Source organism: Corythoichthys intestinalis, chromosome 11, assembly GCF_030265065.1.
Source record: "Corythoichthys intestinalis isolate RoL2023-P3 chromosome 11, ASM3026506v1, whole genome shotgun sequence".
In the NCBI taxonomy this organism is placed as follows: Eukaryota; Metazoa; Chordata; class Actinopteri; order Syngnathiformes; family Syngnathidae; genus Corythoichthys; species Corythoichthys intestinalis.
In genome coordinates, this window is record NC_080405.1 from 25,868,511 (window position 1) to 25,891,912 (window position 23,402).

The 23,402-nt window shown below is 38.3% G+C and overlaps 2 protein-coding genes across 2 annotated transcripts in view; both read left to right on the top strand.

Moving 5' to 3' along the window:
- The first annotated feature begins 3,643 nt into the window (after positions 1–3,643).
- On the top strand, positions 3,644–10,189 carry rab33a (RAB33A, member RAS oncogene family). The gene is made up of 4 exons (XM_057850462.1): positions 3,644–4,072; positions 6,611–6,751; positions 7,494–7,574; positions 7,861–10,189. The coding sequence occupies exons 1-4, from the start codon at positions 3,713–3,715 to the stop codon at positions 8,083–8,085; spliced, it is 807 nt and encodes a 268-aa protein (XP_057706445.1). The 5' UTR covers positions 3,644–3,712; the 3' UTR covers positions 8,086–10,189.
- Positions 10,190–10,976: 787 nt separating this feature from the next.
- Positions 10,977–23,402, top strand: part of fmr1 (fragile X messenger ribonucleoprotein 1) — a 33,292-nt gene continuing 20,866 nt past the window's right edge. Inside the window, exons 1-7 of the mRNA XM_057850461.1 lie at positions 10,977–11,686; positions 13,479–13,531; positions 13,613–13,706; positions 13,889–13,960; positions 16,756–16,904; positions 22,944–23,037; positions 23,223–23,339. Of these exons, the coding sequence (XP_057706444.1) occupies positions 11,636–11,686; positions 13,479–13,531; positions 13,613–13,706; positions 13,889–13,960; positions 16,756–16,904; positions 22,944–23,037; positions 23,223–23,339 (630 nt within the window). The 5' untranslated portion in view covers positions 10,977–11,635. The remainder of the gene's footprint in view (positions 11,687–13,478; positions 13,532–13,612; positions 13,707–13,888; positions 13,961–16,755; positions 16,905–22,943; positions 23,038–23,222; positions 23,340–23,402) is intronic.

Sequence of the window (23,402 nt, forward strand, 5' to 3'; positions counted from 1 at the left end):
TTCTTTCCTTTACACAGATCAGTCGTCCTGGTCCCTTTGCAGAAAAACAGCCCCAAAGCATGATGTTTCCACCCCCATGCTTCACAGTGGGTATGGTGTTCTTTGGATGTAATTCAGTATTCTTTCTCCTCCAAACACGAGAACCTGTGTTTCTACCAAAAAGTTCTGTTTTGGTTTCATCTGACCATAACACATTCTCCCAGTCCTCTTCTGGATCATAAAAATGCCCTCTAGCGAACCGCAGACGGGCCTGGACATGTACTTTCTTCAGCAGGGGGACACGTCTGGCAGTGCAGGATTTGAGTCCCTGGCGGCGCATTGTGTTACTGATAGTAGCCTTTGTTACTGTGGTCCCAGCTCTCTGTAGGTCATTCACTAGGTCAGGGTCTGGGATTTTTGCTCACCGTTCTTGTTATCATTTTGACGCCACGGGGTGAGATCTTGCATGGAGCCCCAGATCGAGGAAGATTATCAGTGGTCTTGTATTTCTTCCATTTTCTAATAATTGCTCCCACAGTTGATTTCTTTACACCAAGCGCTTTACCTATTGCAGATTCAGTCTTCCCAGCCTGGTGCAGGTCTACAATTTTGTCTCTGGTGTCCTTCGACAGCTCTTTGGTCTTGGCCATAGTGGAGTTTGGAGTATGACTGACTGAGGTTGTGGACAGGTGTCTTTTATACCGATAATGAGTTAAAACAGGTGCCATTAATACAGGTAACGAGTGGAGCCTCGTTAGACCTCGTCAGAAGACGTTAGACCTCTTTGACGGCCAGAAATCTTGCTTGTTTGTAGGTGACCAAATACTTATTTTCCTCTCTAATTTGGAAATAAATTCTTTAAAAATCAAACTATGTGATTGTCTTTTTTTTCACATTCTGTCTCTCATGGTTGAGGTTTACCCATGTTGACAATTACAGGCCTCTCTAATCTTTTCAAGTAGGAGAACTTGCACAATTGGTGGTTGACTAAATACTTATTTGCCCCACTGTATATATATGTTACAATTACAGTTGTTGATTTCCTAACATATAAGTGATATAAGATACATTTCACACACTATTGAGTCCAGTATTATTGAGCCATTTATGTTTAGCTACACATTTGTCCAATTAGTGTTAATATAAGAGCCAAATAAATCAAAGTGATGTGTTGTACCCAGATGTGTGGTCAGTTTCACTGTCCGTTTCCATTAGAATATGAATGTCTCCCTCTGTCTCACTTCTAGACAAATAAATCTTTGACTGATGAAGAAGGGCGCTTTTGTCAGAGACAAATGTTAGGACTGTTCTTCACATCTTGTGTGAGTTTGCTGTGCGTGTGTGTTACAGAGAGATTATGTTTGCCGCGTTGAGAAAGAGAGAGTCTGTGCTAAAGTGATTGTGTCTGAGGGATTGTTCACAAATGGCACATGTGTGTGCGCGCTTGTGCATATCACAAAAACAGTGGCATCTCAACAAAAAGGAAAGACAGCATTTTCCAACATGTTCGGGATTATTTCCAAGTGTGTCTCAGGATGCCACTAAAGCGGCTTAAATGTCTGGCAACATTTTTTTTTTATGCCTACATTTTTTGTAAATGCTGAGTGACACATATTTAATGTCTTTTGTTCATTCAGCGTGCAGATTCAAGGTTTGTTCAACATTTTTTTCCCCTATAACCACAAAAGTTATGCAATTTAATCATAGGATGTCAGTCTGGGAGTTATCATTAAACCACTAGAGCAATCTGAATACTGAAAACACAGATATACAGGTACAGTAAATCAGTGGCTAAATGCAGTTATCTTTCACATTTGATGAATGACTAGAACTTACATTATTTTCATATTAATATTACAAATTATTTATTGTGAAACTAAAAACTTAGTAAATGTGGACAGTAATGAAATATTTTTAATACAGTTGCACAGTGTAGTTTTTGAAAACTGATTTTTCTTTTAATAAGGGAGTGAACTGAATTAAAAACCACTTTGTCTTAATCAGGTCTGGAATCTGACAACACAGCAATCCTGTGCATTAAGGCCATGTTACTTCATGGAATGTGATGATATGCAGCTAATCAGATCATGACTAGTGTGAGAAGTGCTGTTGCGCATTCACACTCAAGTTTTAAGTTATAAATCCATCATCAACAATTCAATATAATTGTGGAAGTTCAATATTTGATGAACACATTATACTGTTTCAAGAGTGCAGGTTTGGGCTCAACATTGGTAAGGACGGTATAACAGCATAACATGCATGTACACTTTTTGCTGGCGACGGGACATTAATAAGACCAAACAGTTTGGGTAAACGGGGGTCAGGGCTACATTTCTCACAAATATGAACCTAATTAATTGATAGGCTAACTGATCATTGCAAAATAAATCTGTATTGAGTTATACCAGTGCTTCTCAATTATTTTCTGTTACGCCCCTCATGGGAAACACAGTCTTCAAAAAACTACCGCTTTTGTCCACGTCACTAAAATCGACCAAAACTAAAAAGTTACCAAGGGTTGCTTTAAGACCACATAAACAAAACAAAAATGAAAATTGGGTAGAAGGGGGTAAACCTCGGTTCACTACATTCCTCACAGTTTAATTAACGTTAACAGCAGAAAATACATACAAAAGTGGAGGGCACGTCTCTCTAAGCAGCTTCCAGCTCGAGTTTTGCAGGTTAGCAAATTCACACAGTTTAATGTTATGCAAACTCTGATGCAGGTTGTAGCAAAATTTCAGTATCTAAATTAGTGGTGTGTTCCCCACCTCCACAACTTTGACGTCTTTTTACATTACTTATATATAGTGGCTGCTGACTGAAAAAAAAAATCTTCTAATACCCTCTTCTTTGAAAGGGGAGGATGAGGCGGCATGTTGGCGACGTGTTGTATTTTTGTCGGGTCAGTGTCTGTGTGTGTGTGTGTGGGGGGGGGGGGGGGTCAAGTCATCAGCCAATCAAACGTGAGTTTGAGGGGTGAAAAATGGACTCCCACATTCAGCAGTGAAAAAGGGGTAAATTATAAGTCTGAACATAATGAAAATAATTCAGTTAATAATGGTAGGGTCAATCGTATCCTTACAACATATGGGAAGGCATTTTAAATGACCTATATAACTGAACTCATGATAAAATGCAAATCAGGTTGCTTAAAAGTTGGTGGGGACAATTTGAGCATCCTGAAAAGTTGGTAGTGTTATGTCCCTACGTCCCTATGCAAACTTAAGGCCCTTGTATTGTTTCATGTCAAGAGAATGCAGAGGGCAGTAATATGTCTGCACACACTTGACACTTTATTAAAAGCAGCTATACTATTAGTGTCCCATTACTAAGGTCTTTTATGGTGGTTGACATTTGATAAGATGCATGAGAGAAAATGTAAAAATCGAAACGGCAATCTATTATCTTTGTAAAATCTCAGTTTAGGATAGCCTACAGCTCCTGTATGATTCATGCCTAATTGAATATGCCTACCTATAGTAGCATGAATGATATTATTATTATTATTTTGATCATATGATTAATACTGCAAAATACTATATGGTTTTGTCCAATATAGTCATGGTCCCTGATGCGCTCGTGTGTTTTTAAATGTTCTGCCCTTGCCGGTACGACACATCAAGTCTCCTCCTTCTCTGTGTCCCCTCCCTTCACTCCATCCACCCATTCTTCCATCTCTCCTCTCTAGACTCACGCATCCCAATTTTTGCATAGCTCCTCCGGCACAATGACCAACGATTCCCCGGAGGAGGAGAGCCGAGGACGGAGGGTACCTCGGCCGAGCCGAGCAGACGACAATGTCACCATCCTGACATCATCAATGGATGTTTACCGAAACCGGAGCCGGGCCAGCAGCAGCAACGACGCTGGCGCCAGCTTCACATCGTCCGCGGACCTAAGCACCTCCTCCCTGGAACTGAGCATTCAGACTCGGATCTTTAAGATAATCGTTATTGGGGACTCCAACGTGGGGAAGACGTGTCTCACCTTCCGCTTCACTGGCGGAAGCTTTCCCGATCAGACCGAAGCCACCATTGGCGTGGATTTCAGTGAGAAGGCGGTGGAAATCGAAGGAGAAACGATCAAGGTAAAATAAACGTGTCTGGATGGGAATTGGAGGTGTTTCCTTGTCCCCACCCCCTCATACACATCCTAAGCGTCCAATGGTCCTGACCTACTGGTAGCCCATATACAAAATGTCACACTAGCTACTCCATGATCCACTTTTTTTTGTCAATATGCATCATCTGTGTTGTCAAATCCAAAAGTGACTGGTGACTCCAAATTGATATTATAAATTAACAAAATGATGTTGGCATTTGATTAAGAAACAAGTGGTCACACTAAGGCACTAGGATCTGGGATCAAAGTTTGATTTAAAAAAAAAATAAATAAATAAAATAAAATAAATATATATATATATATGTGTGTGTGTGTGTGTGTGTGTGTGTATATATAATTTTTTTTGTCAATTAAACTTTATTTGTGCTGTATGTAATTTGCCATGGAGAAAATGTTTTGTGTCTTTCCAAATTACCGGTATTATATATATATATATATATATATATATATATATATATATATATATATATATATATATATATATATTATATTAAGATTATTCTAGTAAAGGAAAGAACTATACATTTTGTTAAGTCAGTGAAGAGAAAATAAGCACTTAAAAAATTTTTATTGTAGAAAAAGAAAAAGTGACATCCACTTGAATCATGAAATTGAATTGGGCTCAGATGTAATATACCTCATAAAATAGCCATAATAAAATGTAACGTCAGTAGTGGACTAAATGAAAGCCTTTTATACTGATAACTGGTATTTCCTGAATACAGTTATCAAACATTGCAAACACGATCAGGTCTAAAGAAAACTATACAATTGCTCATGCAAACTTGTAAAATCATTTTTTTACATCTATATTGGATCTAATCAGGATGATTGCCATATCAAGCAAGGTCCAACCTACTTTCCCCCATATGCATCTGGCTGCAACAAAGCGACACATGTGCATAGTATGCTCCCATCCCCCTTTTAGATCTCAGCTGACCACCCTCTCCTGTTTGTAACGCCTCGATAGCCCAATTGCTGCTGAGTCACAAAAACACACTCAACATTCTTTTATGTCAGCTTGTTTTCAGTTATTGAAAATGTACAGATATGATGCATGTAAAATGAGTACACCATGGTCATCTTGAGGCTGCCGAAAGTATCATTTCAATACAAGTGAAATGCAAATCATACCTTGGCTTGAAATTGTCAAGACATACGCGATTTGTTTTAAGTTCAACAAAACATAGGGTTTGAGTTTTTAAAAATGTTTCATCCTCTAATAAGAATTCATTTGGTCCTTTCAAATGGTAATACGAGACCTGAGAAATTATTTTATTGTAACCGATATCTGGCATTTTGTAATATGCCACAGTGAGTCTCTGAAGTATACTATAAGATTGAAGACAGTAGTACCTCATCTAAGAAATCTGGCTGTAACTAGAAGGTCAAGGTTTGAAACCCATTGCTGAGTAAAAATAAATTGCAACTAGTTGTTGGAGGCTGTGCTGCATTCTAACTACAGTCTCATCCAGTTGCAGTCATCCCTCTCCCCGTGAACATGAATATTGTAAGCATTACAGCAAATGGATGGTTGGATGAACGAAATGTTAATCTTGGCATTGGCACTTCCTGACATGGGCATCAATTCTTTCTATAAACAGTGCACTTCAGTGATTAGACCCAAGATACAGAATCAATTACAATGCTGCCAATGTAGGCACATCTAAAAGTACTACCTACCTTGAGTCCTGCTGCTGTTTTGATTTTCAAAGATTGTGACATAAATGGAACACTGCCAAACTTTGAACTATGTTGAGAAGGCTGCATAAGATTTGTATTGAAGGTATAGAAATTCTAGATTACTGTTTTACTGTGTTTCTCCGCCCGTCTGCGTGGCTGTCGCGCGCCCGGTGGGGCTTGCGTGCTGCTGGATGTGGTAGGGCATGCTTGGGTTGGGGGTTCCGGTGCCGGGATTGGCGATGCGGCGGCGTAGGGTTGGTCGCCAACGGGCTTACACTCATAAGAGATTCACACGATTACTGGGTTCTAGATCACAGAACTGATTTGTGTACATTCTGCCCCTTTCAATCACTTAGCTTATAGTCTTATAGACACCCCCACCCCCATTCTCCTCTTTCACTGGCCAGTAGGCCCCCACATGGTGTAAACCGGAAATACATCTCGCTGACGATAGCACCAGCATATTAGTAACTAGTTTAGATGTTCAATGTATTTCTTGTTGTTGTTTGTGTATGTGTTTCTTTTCTTTCTTCTCTTGTATTTCTTTTCTTCTGTCCCCCCATAATCCCTTCCTGTTCGCTGCTTTGTCATAATAAAAAGGTATTTTGAATGATCACAATGGGAGTATGTCAGACTCTCAATGTGAAACATTAAAGCTGTTCAGAATCCGGGCACTTAGACTTCCATTCTCTGTGTCAAACAGCTGAACAGGACAGGTTTAAAAAAAAAAAAAAAAAAAAGAAATTCTAGATTACTGTATGCAATGAGTTAGTAGATACTTAAGCTTTCAAATGGTCATCAAACATTTATGTCACTTCAGGTGCAGGTATGGGACACAGCTGGCCAGGAGCGATTTCGTAAATCCATGGTCGAGCACTACTACCGCAATGTCCATGCAGTCGTCTTTGTTTATGATGTCACCAAAATGGCTTCTTTCCGCAACCTGCAAACGTGGATTGAGGTGCGTTTAAACAACTATAATACCAGGTATAATTTGTTCACAGCAATCTTCTGTATCTCGCAAACTTCAGGTGTTATCGCCAAGACGAAGTACTGATGGTTATCTGGATGTTAGCTTTCTCATTGCTGACACTCCAAAGAATATCTTTATTTCTAAACTGCTTGAAATTATTGTTCTTTATATCGATTTTGTTAAAATATAGCAAACAGAAGATGGCCATTGTAGAATTTTAATGCTCTAACAGCCAAACTTTTTTACCCAAAAGGAACATGAGTATTACAGTATTATTAAATTAATTCAACACTCAACTATTTGTAACCTTTTAAAAAAAAATATATATTTTTTTTTGCAATTTCAAGATTTATTTCATGAAGTCACAGCAGCCACTACTGATCAAATTGATTGTCATTATTGAATTTCATTGACACATTTTAGCCAATTTTCTAACTAATATCCATTACATTGCACTCTGCATATATATACATTCTATTTGTTAATGTAAATCTGCAAAATAATAGCACCAGTATACACACACACACACATATATATATATATATATATATATATATATATATATATATATATATATATATATATATATAGGGCAGAACATTTAAAAACACACTAGCACATCAAGGACCATATATACTGTGTGTGTATATATATATATTTTTTTTTTGCAATAAAGCTTAGAAAATAATATAATTTGCTTGGACTGAATCAAGTGTTTGCTTATTTGCAGGAATGTAACGGTCATCGGGTTTCAGCATCAGTACCTCGAGTCCTTGTAGGGAACAAGTGTGACCTCGTGGACCAAGTACAGGTCAGTGGATTTAAGCATTACCAACAACAGAGAGCGCAAGATTAAGAATATGCATCATAATTGAATAGCCAATTGATTGATCGTAATGAATTCACTTTGATTGTCGAGTAGTCACACTTTGAAGCTGTAGATTGTTACCTCACCTATTAGTCTCAAAAACGACAAGCAGTCTTAAAAATGTATTTTACCGATGTTTGATCATGGAAGTTCAATCAAATGTTCATCTGTGATTGAAGATTCTTCTGTTATAATTAGTCATGATCTGTAGTAATAATCCTTTCCTCAGGTACCATCCAACACAGCACTGAAGTTTGCAGATTCTCACAACATGCTGCTGTTCGAAACGTCTGCAAAAGATCCGAGAGAGAGTCAGAATGTGGACTCGATCTTTATGTCACTGGCCTGTCGACTGAAAGCTCAAAAGTCTTTACTCTACAGAGACGTGGAGCGGGAGGACGGGAGAGTGCGACTCACTCAAGAGACTGAAACAAAAAGTAATTGTCTTTGTTGAAGAAAAATGCAATTAGTGGAAATACTGGAATGGAATTGTGTACATCGGAATAACGGTGCATGTCAAGGAGGGGGAGGACAATGATGATGGGGACAAAAATAAAAGAGTCTTCATGGACTTTTACTGGTTTAGGAGCAAAATGATGCTTATGATTGACATGCAAACATGTCTTGTAGAAGTGGAGGGGCGGCAACTTTTGCTTTGGACTTTAGCACAAGAAAAGACAAATATAGTCTGGTGATGGATTGAAGGAAAGATGAATACGAACGTTACATACGTATAGTTCAGAGTTCTGAAATGACTGCTTTGTTTTACTTTGATGAGCTGTGTATAGTGTTTCCTCAAATAGTGGCCTCTGCTTGAATAGGCGCCTAAAAACGAATATTTCAACACTGATCCAAAACTAATGAGGGATTTGAATAACAAAAATAAGCAAAAAACGTGATGTCTCCTGTCATGTAAAAACACCTTTCACGAGAGAGTTGGACAGAAAGCTTTTGGAGTCTTTTCATTTTATATGAGACACTAATATGCATTATACATAAAATGCAATACCAATTAAGTTAGGACATTGTATAAACTATACAGAGAAACAGATTACAATCATTTGAAAATACTTTTCGATTTATTGTACTTTCAAATGAATACATCACAAATACTAAACTGATAAACTTCACATCGAAGACTGAGCAAAATGACAGAGTGAAAAGGCATTTACAGAACCAGTATACACGTTTTTAAACACCGTCAGTGTTATTTACTAAGTGTATTCAATATTATTTCAACCTGGCAGAAAATGTACTTCTGATGTTCTTCATATAGCCCTTGCCTTCATAATGCATCTCTGAGTTTGATGATCCAGTTGGCCATTGGGCGCTTACTGTACAGGGGTTTCAGATCAGGGTATATAATCATAATTATTATATAAGTTGTATCTTCAAAAACTATGACTTGTGTAAAATCACTGTGAAAACATCAATGCAGAGGGAACATAACATAGTTTGGAAATAGCAAATGTGGATAATGCTTAAAAATGTGTTGGTTTTTGACCAAATGGTTAATGTACTCTCCTGTTTGACACGCTGTATATGTACTGTATCTTTTTAGTGCTTTCCTTTTGTACAGTGGCTTATCCCGCTTTGCCTTCATATACAAATGCAAGAAGAGCTAAATGACTTGTGACTTCTCATCAGACACAATAATTTCTATAGTGTTCATCATTTTGCTTGTTGAAGTATTCTTTACATTTGTATTAATACCCCCGTTTACCTACAAAACGGCTTATAACCTGTCGACACAAGGCTACAGCAGTGATGATCACTCTTTACGGTCCACAGACATGCAATATGCTTGACATTGAGATAGCTGCCAGAGTAAGTTATGGGTCAAGGGACACAGCACTGTGGTTTATATGGAGATAATTCACATGAATGATCATTTGAGTAAACCCTCCAATACGTAGGTCTTAGTGATTTATTATTCCCTGAGTAAACCACTGGGTCGCTTGCACAGCTTCATCTTTGTTGTTCTTCAGTTTTAATGTACTCACAGATGATTAAGAAGTTGCGCATTGTAAAGCAAATCCTATTTCAGCAGGTTAGCACCACTCACAGTGCATAAATGAGCTGGAAAAAATATATATGAGAAAAGATTATTGAATGAATACCTCCTGTGAATATTAATTTAATGATCTGGATGAATGACAATATATCATCATACTGTATATTAGTTTCCAACCGGGAAAAATTGTCCTTTCTGTATTTTGTTTGTTCTGCTATTCATTTTTTAGTTATGTTAAATTGTTTTCATATTCATGTTGGTGTATTTAGTTTATGTTTCACTTCATTCTTTCTACCTTACGTTTCTCATATCTGCTTGTTCCCCTTTCTACTCCCAAATATGGTTTGTGGCTCTCACATTGTCAGGTGTGTCCATTAATGGATTGTGAAAAGTAACATTTATAAGTAAGCTACAGGTAGTATGAGAGCAACAGAAAAAATATGAGCGAAATCACTATAAACAAAATTAGCAAAATGCTATGTTAAAAAAAAAAAAAAAAAAAAAAGAAAAAGCAGTTTTTCAGGAACAGTCATTCACAGGAGTTTGTCACTATTCACACATGAAATAAACTTCACTCAGAACACCACACTGTTAGATATTATATAATAGGGGGGTGTTGGGAAATGCTGACAATTTTTGTCAGGAATTTTTTTTTGGGGGGGGGGGGGCTTTGCCTTTATTATTTGTGGTGGTTTACTTGATTTCATATTAAGGAATAAATAATCATAATCTAAACGCAATAATTAAGGTTGTCACTAGGGCTGAACGATATCGGGAAAAAAACTTACATTACGACTTTTTGGGGGTTTGCGATATATATTGCAATAATAAAACTAGACGAATTTTCACCAGATGACTTGAATAGCTCTGTTTGGGAAGACTTTGGTTGACTTACCATGTTATTAGTATTAGTGTTACTGTATTAGTGTTTTTTTCTTCATTTTATGTTCTTTAAACAATTTATCATATTCTTCATTATCAAAATGTTATCTTAGTTTCTTTTTTATTGTTGCATTATAGATTTAAGGTGCTTCAATTTACTTTAAATATATTTATTTATTATTCATTTAAGAACTGAAAGTGCAAAACATTGCAAAACCGCAAAATAATACAGTACAATATAATCCAAGCTAATAGTTTATCTGTGAATGATGAAGATTGCTGTAAATAAAAGGAATACAGGAAGCTATGTCTCAGCACACTGGCTGCTTTTATGAAGCAAACCAAAAATTTACGTTCTCAAAAAATAATAATTGCACATCCTGCGATAGGATATTGCGCATATCGCAATGGCGATATTCAAACGATATATTGTGCAGGCCTAGTAGTCACAATTCCATGTTGGTCTCATTTCCCATGGTGGGATGTTATTGAAAAATCTATTCTGTACGTGACATTTTAAAAAAATCGAATACTGTTTATCGCCTTACAAATGCAAAACGTGGAAGAGATGAGGTGGGACGGGCACATATATGACAAGTGTGACGTGCCATTGATTACTGAGCTATTTTCTTAAAATGCTGATTGCGTAAAATTAGTCCAGTCATTATTTGATGTTCTTTTGATTTAAATCTGGGCGGATCATTCAGTTCTTCAAATGAGAAACCTGTGGATAGCAGCACTAGTCCTTCGTGAACGCAAGCAGCCTCAGAGCTGAGTAGAGGAAGAAACCGTAGACGTCACAGAGATGCAAGTAGCAGCAGTTGCTGCCTAACCACTAATCACACAACATTAACTACCTACTACGAGCAAACCCTTGCGCGGTGTACATGCGTCGTCTTTGATTCCTCGTAAATCCAAATTCGTATGTTAGCTTTCAACAAAATAGAGATTTGACGACCTCGCAGCATTAGGGATCGCTTTACGATTACACATATTTATTTGTTCCCCTCGAACCCTCTGCCTTGGCTAGCATCAGGCTAGCCAGCTAGCTAGCTACTCCTATCGCTAACCGAGGTTAGCTAGCTAGCGAGCTGAGGTAACTTGCGTCATGGATGAACTACTAGTGGAAGTGAGAGGAACAAGTGGTGCCTTTTATAAGGTAAGTTGCTATTTTCTTTTTCTTTTCATTTTGCAAATCAACACGCGACGCATACGCACCGTGAACAATTTCCCGGTTGGAGTAGCATTGATTGAAATACCTGCTCCGGCCTCCGTGCTCCTCCTCGTCACCCTCCGCCGGTCGGGACGTAAAAACAGAAAGCTTACACTGTTGATTTGAAAACTGGGCTGACAGCTTGTATTCTCTCTTGGTGGATCATATTTTTGCAGTTTTCTAAGGCTCTACTAGTAGAAACGGTGGTACTGAGCTGAATGAAATGTAATTTAGTGAGTCAGTCAGTCAGTCGATCAGTCGTATTAATATGGCTATTCATCAAATTGGTTCTTTCATATTCGTTAAATTGTAGACATTTACCGCATTTCATAAGGCTGCCAAGGTGTTTGGCGTCAAGAGGTAACTGTTACTTATTGGCTGCCATTGACTGCTATAGACGTCCAATCAATTTTGACAGGGAGTGAATGGGCAATGCCAGCCTTACTTCTGCTCTTGTTACATGTTATATTTATTTAATAGTAATATTAAAATACATTTATCATTTAAGGTTGCATTTATGATAATTTGTTTCACATTCAAGAGATTCCTGATTTTAGTCTCCAACGTACTTTGTATGTTCTCCCCACTCTTTTGTGGGTTTTCTCCAGGTACTGGCGTCCTCCCATTTCCTAAAAATATCCTTTTTGGGTTAATTTCAAACTCAAAGTAATCCTAAATATGAATTTTTGAGAATGATTATTTGCCTTTATGGGCCATGCCATACTGGCGACCAGTCAAAGGTGCACCGAGGTTCTTGCCCTGAGTTAGCTAGAAACAGATCCCGCTTAGTTTATTCATGACCTATCAAGAGCAGCTTAAACAAATGAGAAAATATTTAGTTGGATGAATTTGATCAAAATGGGAGGGTCATGTGATCATTCAAAATGACTCGCACTGAATGAAGTGAGGTGAATGATACTGAAAACAACCTTTGAACGCTTTAAACATTTGGCTGCTTATGATTTAGCAAAGGTGTATTGCATCTCATGGGAGTTGAGGATGGCGGATGTTGTTCTCGTCTTGTGATCTGTTTGCGATAGCAGCCAAGTCACAAAATTTATTTTCTCAGTTTTATCAAGATGTGGTTAAGCAACAAATAGAATCTTTAATTGGTATGGAGGCCTTGGTCCTTTATATATGTTTTTGTTAAATACAATTAAATTTGCCTGTATTCACACTATCATTATTCAAGACTCGTAACATTCTTTTTATATATTTGTTGTCTGTTGCATTTCCATCCCTTGGTTTCTCAGCAATAGCCAGTATTTAATCCCAACATTAACACAGATCAGTCGAATTCACACTGCAGAATAAAATGCATTTTTTCCCCTATTGAATGCCGTATGATTGACTTTTCACATTTGACATCGGCCAATTAACTGGCTATGTCATGGACATGATAATTTTAGCCTATCTTTAATCATTTCTGATTTTGTGTTGTTCCCTGTCTGTTAGTTGTTTGGCTTCTCTGCATTTCTTACTTATAATCTGTCATACTCATGACACCGGTAACCCACAGGCAAGCCACTTTGCGTGGTGTCCTTCAGGGCATGGCATGTCCTACTTTCAACATTTGATATGTAGAAATCCAGCAATTTTATAACTTAAGAGTGAGCCAAACTGTCAGCATACATTTAATTGGTCAGGGAGCGCAAAACACATCAAGATTTAAGTCGGCTCACTTTTTGTGTTTCTGAATGCATTTAACATCTTTCATTTGACCTCTGTGCTTCTCTAGGCATTTGTGAAGGATGTCCACGAAGGCTCTATCACAGTTGCATTTGAAAACAAGTGAGTAATGCCATGGTGTCAACAAGCTACAGGTCATTGTAGTGCAGCCAGTGATCAAATAAATTTGTGTTTCTCTATTAGTTGGCAGCCGGAGCGCCAGATCCCATTGCAGGATGTGCGATTTCCTCCTCCGACAGGGTTCTGCAAAGAAATAAATGAGAGCGATGAGGTCGAGGTGGGAGTTATCATGATATCATGTTTGACTAAGGTGTTAATGGCGTGGATGGGATGGGGCAAGAATGTTGGATGGGATGGGGCAAGAATGTTGAAAAATATATTTTCTGTTCAGAGAGTCGTACCAGCTTTATTTTGTCATGGTTTGGTGATAATTAATATATACAGTGTGGGTTTTGACAGGTGTATTCTAGGGCAAATGACAAGGAGCCATGTGGATGGTGGTTGGCCAAAGTTCGCATGGTTAAAGGAGAGGTAAGACCCAGTTCAAATCACTTAACTTTCATTTCTCTGCTTCAGTTTAGGTTTTCATTCACAGTTAGCCAAGTGGGCAGGACTTTGCCTGGCACGGCCAGACTGTTCTCCCTGTACTTTTCAAACAGTTTGAGAATAGGTCCTTAATGGCCTCTTGAGGCGAACGAAATCATCCGTCCAATCAGATTAGATTATTTGTGTGATGTGTTCTTAACAAGCAACGTCACTCTTCCGCGTCGGAAGTAGTCTCCACAACATCACAGATGGCAAACGGGAGAGCCGAGAATATGTTCCAATCTGCGGTAAAATCAATTTTAAATGACCAAAAACACATCAACACAAGTCATTGACATCAGTCTGTTTCGCGCTAGCCATGTTGAATAAACTTGTCCATTCTCCGCTCGCGCTCGTTTCTTGTCGCTTTACCAACGTCACGTCCGCCCGTCGCTGATCGGTCCACTCCGCTGTCTGTTTGTCGTGGCTTGCTCCGCCCTGGGAATTCGATCTGCTGGACGGTCATCAGACTCAATCGCTGGAACAGCATTGAGTCTGGTCTACCTGGCAAGGCAGGACTTGAATGTCTTTTTAATTTTTGGTTGGGAAACCAAAACAAAGAAGCGCATTTGTCTTGATCTACAGTGGTGCAGTTCAATTGTTCTTTCAGTTTTAAAATCTTTCATAAATCATCAATTGATCTGGCTAAAAATATATCCACTGAAAGCTGAAAACTGAAAGTTAGGAAGGAATCTGTCAACTTTTCACCTTTAGACGAGAATGTAGTCCATCCAGCTGTCTGTTTCTGTCCGTCCTTCTGTTCAGGACATTTCGTCATATCTATTCCTTTCATTACTGATAACACCATGGAACACATATTTTGTTCCCAGGTTCTAAGTGGCATTTCCTAGTTGGTTTCGTTGCATTAACACTTTTGTTTCCCAAAATGTTTGGGTTTGTGGTCACAACTTTGAAATTCTATTTTGCAATTTTCTTTACTTTTGTACTTTCTAATGCTTATATACAGTGGGGAGAACAAGTATTTGATACACTACACTCACCGGCCACTTTATTAGGTACACCTGTCCAACTGCTCGTTAACACTTAATTTCTAATCAGCCAATCACATGTCGGCAACTCAGTGCATTTAGGCATGTAGACATGGTTTAAGACAATCTCCTGCAGTTCAAACCGAGCATCAGTATGGGGAAGAAAGGTGATTTGAGTGACTTTGAACGTGGGATGGTTGTTGGTGCTAGAAGGGCTGGTCTGAATATTTCAGAAACTGCTGATCTACTGGGATTTTCACGCACAACCATCTCTAGGGTTTACAGAGAATGGTCCAAAAAAAGAAAATATATCCAGTGAGCGGCAGTTTTGTGGGCGGAAATGCCTTGTTGATGCCAGAGGTCAGAGGAGAATGGCCAGACTGGTTCGAGCTGATAGAAAGGCAACGGTGACTCAAATAAGCACCTGTTACAACCAAGGTAGGCAGAAGAGCATCTCTGAACGCACAGTACCTCGAACTTTGAGGCAGATGGGCTACAGCACCAGTAGACCACGCCGGGTGCCACTCCTTTCAGCTAAGAACAGGAAACTGAGGCTACAATTTGCACAAGCTCATCGAAATTGGACAATAGAAGATTGGAAAAATGTTGCCTGGTCTGATGAGTCTCAGTTTCTGCTGCGACATTCGGTAGGGTCAGAATTTGGCGTCAACAACATGAAAGCATGGATCCATCCTGCCTTGTATCAACGGTTCAGGCTGGTGGTGGTGGTGTAATGGTGTGGGGAAGATTTTCTTGGCATTTTGCCCCTTGGTACCAATTGAGCATCGTTTGAACGCCACAGCCTACCTGAGTATTGTTGCTGACCACCATGTCCATCCCTTTATGACCACAATGTACTCAACTTCTGATGGCTACTTTCAGCAGGATAATGCGCCATGTCATAAAGCTGGAATCATCTCAGACTGGTTTCTTGAACATGACAATGAGTTCACTGTATTCAAATGGCCTCCACAGTCACCAGATCTCAATCCAATAGAGCATCTTTGGGATGTGGTGGAACGGGAGATTCGCATCATGGATGTGCAGCTGACAAATCTGCACCAACTGTGTGATGCCATCATGTCAAAATGGACCAAACTCTCTGAGGAATGCTTCCAGCACCTTGTTGAATCTATGCCACGAAGAATTGAGGCAGTTCTGAAGGCAAAAGGGGGTCCAACCCGTTACTAGCATGGTGTACCTAATAAAGTGGCCGGTGAGTGTGATATACACTTTCTTCATTTCATAGACTTAGTTTGACCTGAAACATAAAGAAATTTAACAAATATTTTATGCATAACTAGGACATAAAATCGGAAATTTTGAATATCGCCTCTAACTTTAGCAAAGCCAATCTTTTACCCTTTTAGTGGCACTTTTTCATTTAGTTTGGATCCAAGCAACACAAAATTATTACAAGCCAGGAACGAATTTTATTTTTTTCCTTTAACATGGTATAGAATAGAATGTCAGTAGGTTCTAGGGAATTCATTACCATTCACTGAAATAGGGTCGATTAGATAAACAACCTGCAGACACCTGGGGATTAAAAAAAATAATGTATCGCATATGAAAACTTCTCATACAAAATCATCTTTACTATTTTATTGTCTCATTTGAATGTTTTGCTATGTCTGCGGTATTTACATTTGTTGTGTATCATTTTCTTAAAAACAACCTTTCATCCGACTGTTTCTATTTTATTGCTTCTGTTTATTAGTCCATATTGATATATTTTTTGTGTGTGTATAGTTTTACGTTATAGAGTATGCTGCATGTGATGCGACGTTAAATGAGATTGTGACGCTGGAACGGTTACGGCCGATCAATCCCAGCAAACCAGCCACAAAAACTACCTTCATCAAGATCAGACTGGACGTCCCTGATGATCTACGGCAAATGTAAGTTCACCATATGCATTGGCGTGAAAACGAATTTGTGCCTTTGAGATTGTTTTGTCCGTATGTTTTCCCACTCACCAATCTTAAAGCTTGAGCCAATTTAAAAATCTCAAAATAACAAGTAACAATAATACAAGGTGCAGTTTCTAAATGATTGCTATATCTGAAACATTTACCGTGTTTTTCGGACTATAAGCCGCACCACCATTGGTCGTACCAGCCCTAAAATGCACAATGAAGAGGAAAAAAACTAGGGCTGTCAAATGATTAAAATTTTTAATAGAGTTAATCACAGCTTAAAAATTAATTAATCGTAATTAATCGCAATTCAAAACCATCTATAAAATATGCCATATTTTTCGGTAAATTATTGTTGGAATGGAAAGATAAGACACAAGACGGATATATACATTCAACATACTGTACATACTGTACATAAGTACTGTATTTGTGTATTATAACAATAAATCAACAAGATGGCATTAACATTCTGTTAAAGGGATCCATGGATAGAAAGACTTGTAGTTCTTAAAAGATAAATGTTAGTACAAGTTATAGAAATTTTATATTAAAACCCCTCTTAATGTTTTCGTTTTAATAAAATTTGTAAAAATTTTTAATCAAAAAATAAACTAGTAGGTCGCCATTGTTGATGTCAATAATTACACAATTCTCATGGTCATAAAATCAGTCACACCCAAGCGCCAGCAGAGGGCGACAAAACTCAAAAGCACACTTAACAAGTGCACATAACCCTGTCTTACCAGAGTATAAGTCGCATTTTTGGGGAAAATGTACTTGATAAAATCCAACGCATAGAACAGATATGTCATCCTGAAAGGCAATTTCAAATAAAAATACAATAGAGAACAACATGCTGAATAAGTTTACAGTATGATAGTGTTCAGTGACGTGCGGTCAGGGGAGGCAGGGGAGGCAGAGCCTCACCTGTCATCATGACAAAAAAATATTTATAGCATCAAATTTATATTAATATTTGTCCATTGCTCTTTATGTATGACTCATTTCAAACATTTTTTATAGTCAAAATCGCTGAATTTGCCTATTTCCTGTTCAAATAACGAAACGAAACGAAACGAAACGAAACGAGAGGTGCGGCAGCAACGAGTAAAGCCTCACCTCTGAATGCGCAATCCATAACAAACTGGGTCGATACATGGAATTGGAGCGTGCTGGTTGCCGTACATCTGCATGTCGCCATTATAATGTTTCCAGATACGTTTATTTGACCTGATTTTCCACAGTCTGGCTAATGTCTTTAACCCTTAAAGTTTAATGTTTTTTAGCGACATATTTAGTTTTGCTGATGGGAAATAAAACCGCAGTGAAAAGGCACAGGTTGCAGCAGATAGTACTCTGCCGCACTGAAAGGGGGCGTACGTGAAACTGGACTTTCCGTCAAAAGTGGACACGATTAACAACACCGGAGCTAAAAGGTTTGCCTCAAACTACAGGACAGAAGATAACTCGTGCTTTTCAAACGGACTGGTACACCCGAAAAGACTGGCTATGTGGCTGTCCTTCGAAAAATCGCCTTTGCTGCTTTCCCTGCCTTTTCTTCTCAACCTGTGCCAATGTCTGGACTAACACGAGATGTTGTGACATTAAAAAACTACCACGAAGCCTCAGCAAACATGAGAGCTCGACCACTCACATTCAAAGCCTGATTGCTTTAAAAACTTTTGGAAGCTCAAGGATCGATTTGGCTTTGACGAACAGCGGAAGCTCAACGGTAGCATCCACAAAGCCAAGGTAAAGGAAAACCGAAAGAGTTTGAAAGACCTCATTAATGCAACCTGCATCCTAGCTAAACAGGAGTTAACATTTCGTAGTAACGATGAGCGTGTAAGCTCTTCTAAACGTGGCATATATGTAGAACGATTACATGGTTTTGCTGAGAAAGATGAAAGGTTAGCTAGACATTTGGACACATCCACTGTGTTTTCTGGCTTATCAAATAGAACACAGAACAATCTAATTGAAGCAAATCTCTCCACTGAGGCAGAGAGATTTTTTAAAGTAAAGGAAAATAAGGAGGACTTTTACAAAAAGGGCGTAGGTTTGCATAGGGACGGTAGGGACATAACACTACCAACTTTTCAGGATGCTAAAATTGTCCCCACCAACTTTTAAGCAACCTTACCTTTTTTGCATGATATAATGTTCAGTTATATAGAGAATTTAGATCTTTCAATAGTTCCATATGTTGTAAGGATAGAATTGACCCTACAATTATTAAGTGAATTATTTTCATTATGTTAATGTTTGCTAATAAAAACCAGACATTTATTCAGGAAGTTTTCAAAATGTTTCTGTAGTATTTTTTGAAAACAAAGGTTTGAATCGAACAGTGTATCATCTGAACCAATGCACGTAAAAGTTATTATCAGTAGATAAGGATTTATTTTGCATTGTTCATTTTGCCTATTAATTAATTAGGTTCATATACATGAGAAATGTGGCCCTTTGCCCCCTTCATCCAATCTGTTTGGTCTTATTAATGTCCCGTCCCCAGCAAAAAGTGTACCTACATGCAGGTTATGCTGTTATATCGTCCCTACGAATGTTGAGACCAAACCTATGCCCTTCCAAAGTAACGGCGGTTTTTGCGGTGAAGGACATGCGCAAGACCACAAACAGTTTACATTTCAATCTTATAAAAAAAAAAAAAAAAGAGCATAGACTAAGAAAAATACAATAGAATATTTAAAAACTAAATTTTGGACTTAAATAAAATATTCTTTGTTTTTCTTTTCACACTTTTTGTTTAGTAATCTGTAATAAATTGATTAAAGTATCAGAATTCAAAGTTTTAAAAACAACTGAATATTTCACTAAAGGTCAGAATTGAATTCTGTGATTTTGTACACCACTCTTTACTCTCATTTATGTTGCATGAATTATAGAATTGCGACGGCCAACACATTGAGGGTGTAGAGCAGATGCATGTTATTTTCTTTCTTTTACGTATCGATAATATGTACCGTGTGTGCGTGTTTTGTCAAGAATGCTGATGAGATATGAAATAACCAGTAGCCAATTGAATAAGCTACCCTTTTTGGTTCATATACAGTGCCTTGCAAAAGTATTCGGCCCCCTTGAATCTTGCAACTTTTCGCCACATTTCAGGCTTCAAACATAAAGATATGAAATTTAATTTTTTTGTCAAGAATCAACAACAAGTGGGACACAATCGTGAAGTGGAACAACATTTATTGGATAATTTAAACTTTTTTAACAAATAAAAAACTGAAAAGTGGGGCGTGCAATATTATTCGGCCCCTTTACTTTCAGTGCAGCAAACTCACTCCAGAAGTTCAGTGAGGATCTCTGAATGATCCAATGTTGTCCTAAATGACCGATGATGATAAATAGAATCCACCTGTGTGTAATCAAGTCTCCGTATAAATGCACCTGCTCTGTGATAGTCTCAGGGTTCTGTTTAAAGTGCAGAGAGCATTATGAAAACCAAGGAACACACCAGGCAGGTCTGAGATACTGTTGTGGAGAAGTTTAAAGCCGGATTTGGATACAAAAAGATTTCCCAAGCTTTAAACATCTCAAGGAGCACTGTGCAAGCCATCATATTGAAATGGAAGGGGCATCAGACCACTGCAAATCTACCAAGACCCGGCCGTCCTTCCAAACTTTCTTCTCAAACGAGGAGAAAACTGATCAGAGATGCAGCCAAGAGACCCATGATCACTCTGGATGAACTGCAGAGATCTACAGCTGAGGTGGGAGAGTCTGTCCATAGGACAACAATCAGTCGTACACTGCACAAATCTGGCCTTTATAGAAGAGTGGCAAGAAGAAAGCCATTTCTCAAAGATATCCATAAAAAGTCTCGTTTAAAGTTTGCCACAAGCCACCTGGGAGACACACCAAAGATGTGGAAGAAGGTGCTCTGGTCAGATGAAACCAAAATTGAACTTTTTGGCCACAATGCAAAACGATATGTTTGGTGTAAAAGCAACACAGCTCATCACCCTGAACACACCATCCCCACTGTCAAACATGGTGGTGGCAGCATCATGGTTTGGGCCTGCTTTTCTTCAGCAGGGACAGGGAAGATGGTTAAAATTGACGGGAAGATGGATGCAGCCAAATACAGGAACATTCTGGGAGAAAACCTGTTGGTATCTGCACAAGACCTGAGACTGGGACGGAGATTTATCTTCCAACAGGACAATGATCCAAAACATAAAGCCAAATCTACAATGGAATGGTTAAAAAATAAACGTATCCAGGTGTAAGAATGGCCAAGTCAAAGTCCAGACCTGAATCCAATCGAGAATCTGTGGAAAGAGCTGAAGACTGCTGTTCACAAACACTCTCCATCCAACCTCACTGAGCTCGAGCTGTTTTGCAAGGAAGAATGGGCAAGAATGTCAGTCTCTCGATGTGCAAAACTGATAGAAACATACCCCAAGTGACTTGCAGCTGTAATTGGAGCAAAAGGTGGCGCTACAAAGTATTAACACAAGGGGGCCGAATAATATTGCACGCCCCACTTTTCAGTTTTTTATTTGTTAAAAAAGTTTAAATTAGCCAATAAATGTTGTTCCACTTCACGATTGTGTCCCACTTGTTGTTGATTCTTGACAAAAAAATTAAATTTCATATCTTTATGTTTGAAGCCTGAAATGTGGCGAAAGGTTGCAAGATTCAAGGGGGCCGAATACTTTTGCAAGGCACTGTATTTGGAAATCTGACACTAAAGGAGTCAGTGCCTCACCAACCATGAACCTCACCGCACGTCACTGATAGTTACATGATGCATGAACAACGAAATGCAAACGTGGCCGGTATGTTAACGTAACATAGCTATTAAGAGTTATTCAGATCACTAGAGCATAAAGAACATGCGAACAAGTTTACCAAACCATCAGTGTCACACCAAAATAACATGTGAAATGGTATAATAATGTGTTAATAATTTTACACATATGTCGCGCCAGAGTATAAGTCGCACCCAAGCCAAACTATGGAGAGAAAAAAAAAAAAAAAAACATGCGACTTAGTCTGAAAAATACGTTAATTGTGATAAATATGGGAATAAATGTTATAAATCAGAAAGGGGGCAAATACTTTTAAATGGTAGAAACTAGGGCTGTCAAGCGATTAAAAGTTTTAATCGAGTTAATTACGGCTTAAAAATTAATTAATCGTAATTAATCGCAATTAATCGCAATTCAAACCATCCATAAAATATGCCATATTTTTCTGTAAATTATATACATATTCTGTAAAATAAATTTTTGGAATGGAAAGATAAGACACAAGATGGATATATACATTCAACATACGGTACATAAGGACAGTAGTGGGCATTTCACTCTACTGTCATTTAAATCTGTCTATGCTGTCCTCACTCCGAAGCGTCTACTTTTTCCAAAGCTAGACAGCTAGTGAACGACGCCAAAATAATCAGACTTCTTCCTTTTTCATCTGATTAATAAAATGGCCTCAAACCATTGTCCTCTTTAGACCGTCGTAAAACTACAAAAAAAAGTACACAAGCATTGCATTAGCAACAACGTTAGCTTAGCACGCTATACAGGTTCACTAAACATAAACAAAAAGCGTCTCATACAAAAAATATAACATTTCGCTTACTAACATAATATGTGCATTATTTAAAACAACCATACTTACGGACAAATCTTGTCCAAGGATCATATAAGCACAACATTACAACGTAGGCGTCAGCCCGAGACGTCGTGCAGCCATATTGAACTGGCAAGACAACAATAAACCATGTCGCAAAGCGACCACAAGAGTTCGCTGTTAGACAGCACAAAAAGCCTTGCTGTAAAACTTACCAAAAGGCAGAATGCTGTCTGAGCGGGACATGTTCTTTAATTGTGTCAAATATTTTAACGTGATTAATTAAAAAAATTAATTACCGTGCGTTAACGCGATAATTTTGACAGCCCTAGTAGAAACACATTGCAGTTAAATAACTGCCTTACATATTACGGTATAAATGTAACCGATACCAATGACAACTTTCAGGTGCTCTAAGGAATCGGCACACAAAGACTTTAAAAAGGCTGTTGGAGCATTCAGTGTCACCTACGACTCTGAGAAGAAACAGCTGGTAATCTTGGTATGTGTTGCTTTTTTGATTATTATTTCATATTTTGGAATATATTTGCAGTCAAAATCTGATATACTGTGATTGACCCATGTAAGTTTTGTATTTGAATTTAGTTAGTATAACATTCCTCTTGTCTTGCATCTACTACTGTTTGAAGGTTTTGAAGTGAGATATACTTTGATTTGTTGTTGCAGTCAGTAAATGAGGTCACAGCAAAGCGGGCCAACATGATGAGCGACATGCACTTCAGGAGCCTCCGTACCAAACTGTCTCTCATGCTAAGGAATGAAGAGGCTAGCAGACAACTCGAGGTACACACACGCAAACAAAACAAAGCTGAAGAAACTTGTGATATCATAAATGCTATCCTTCCT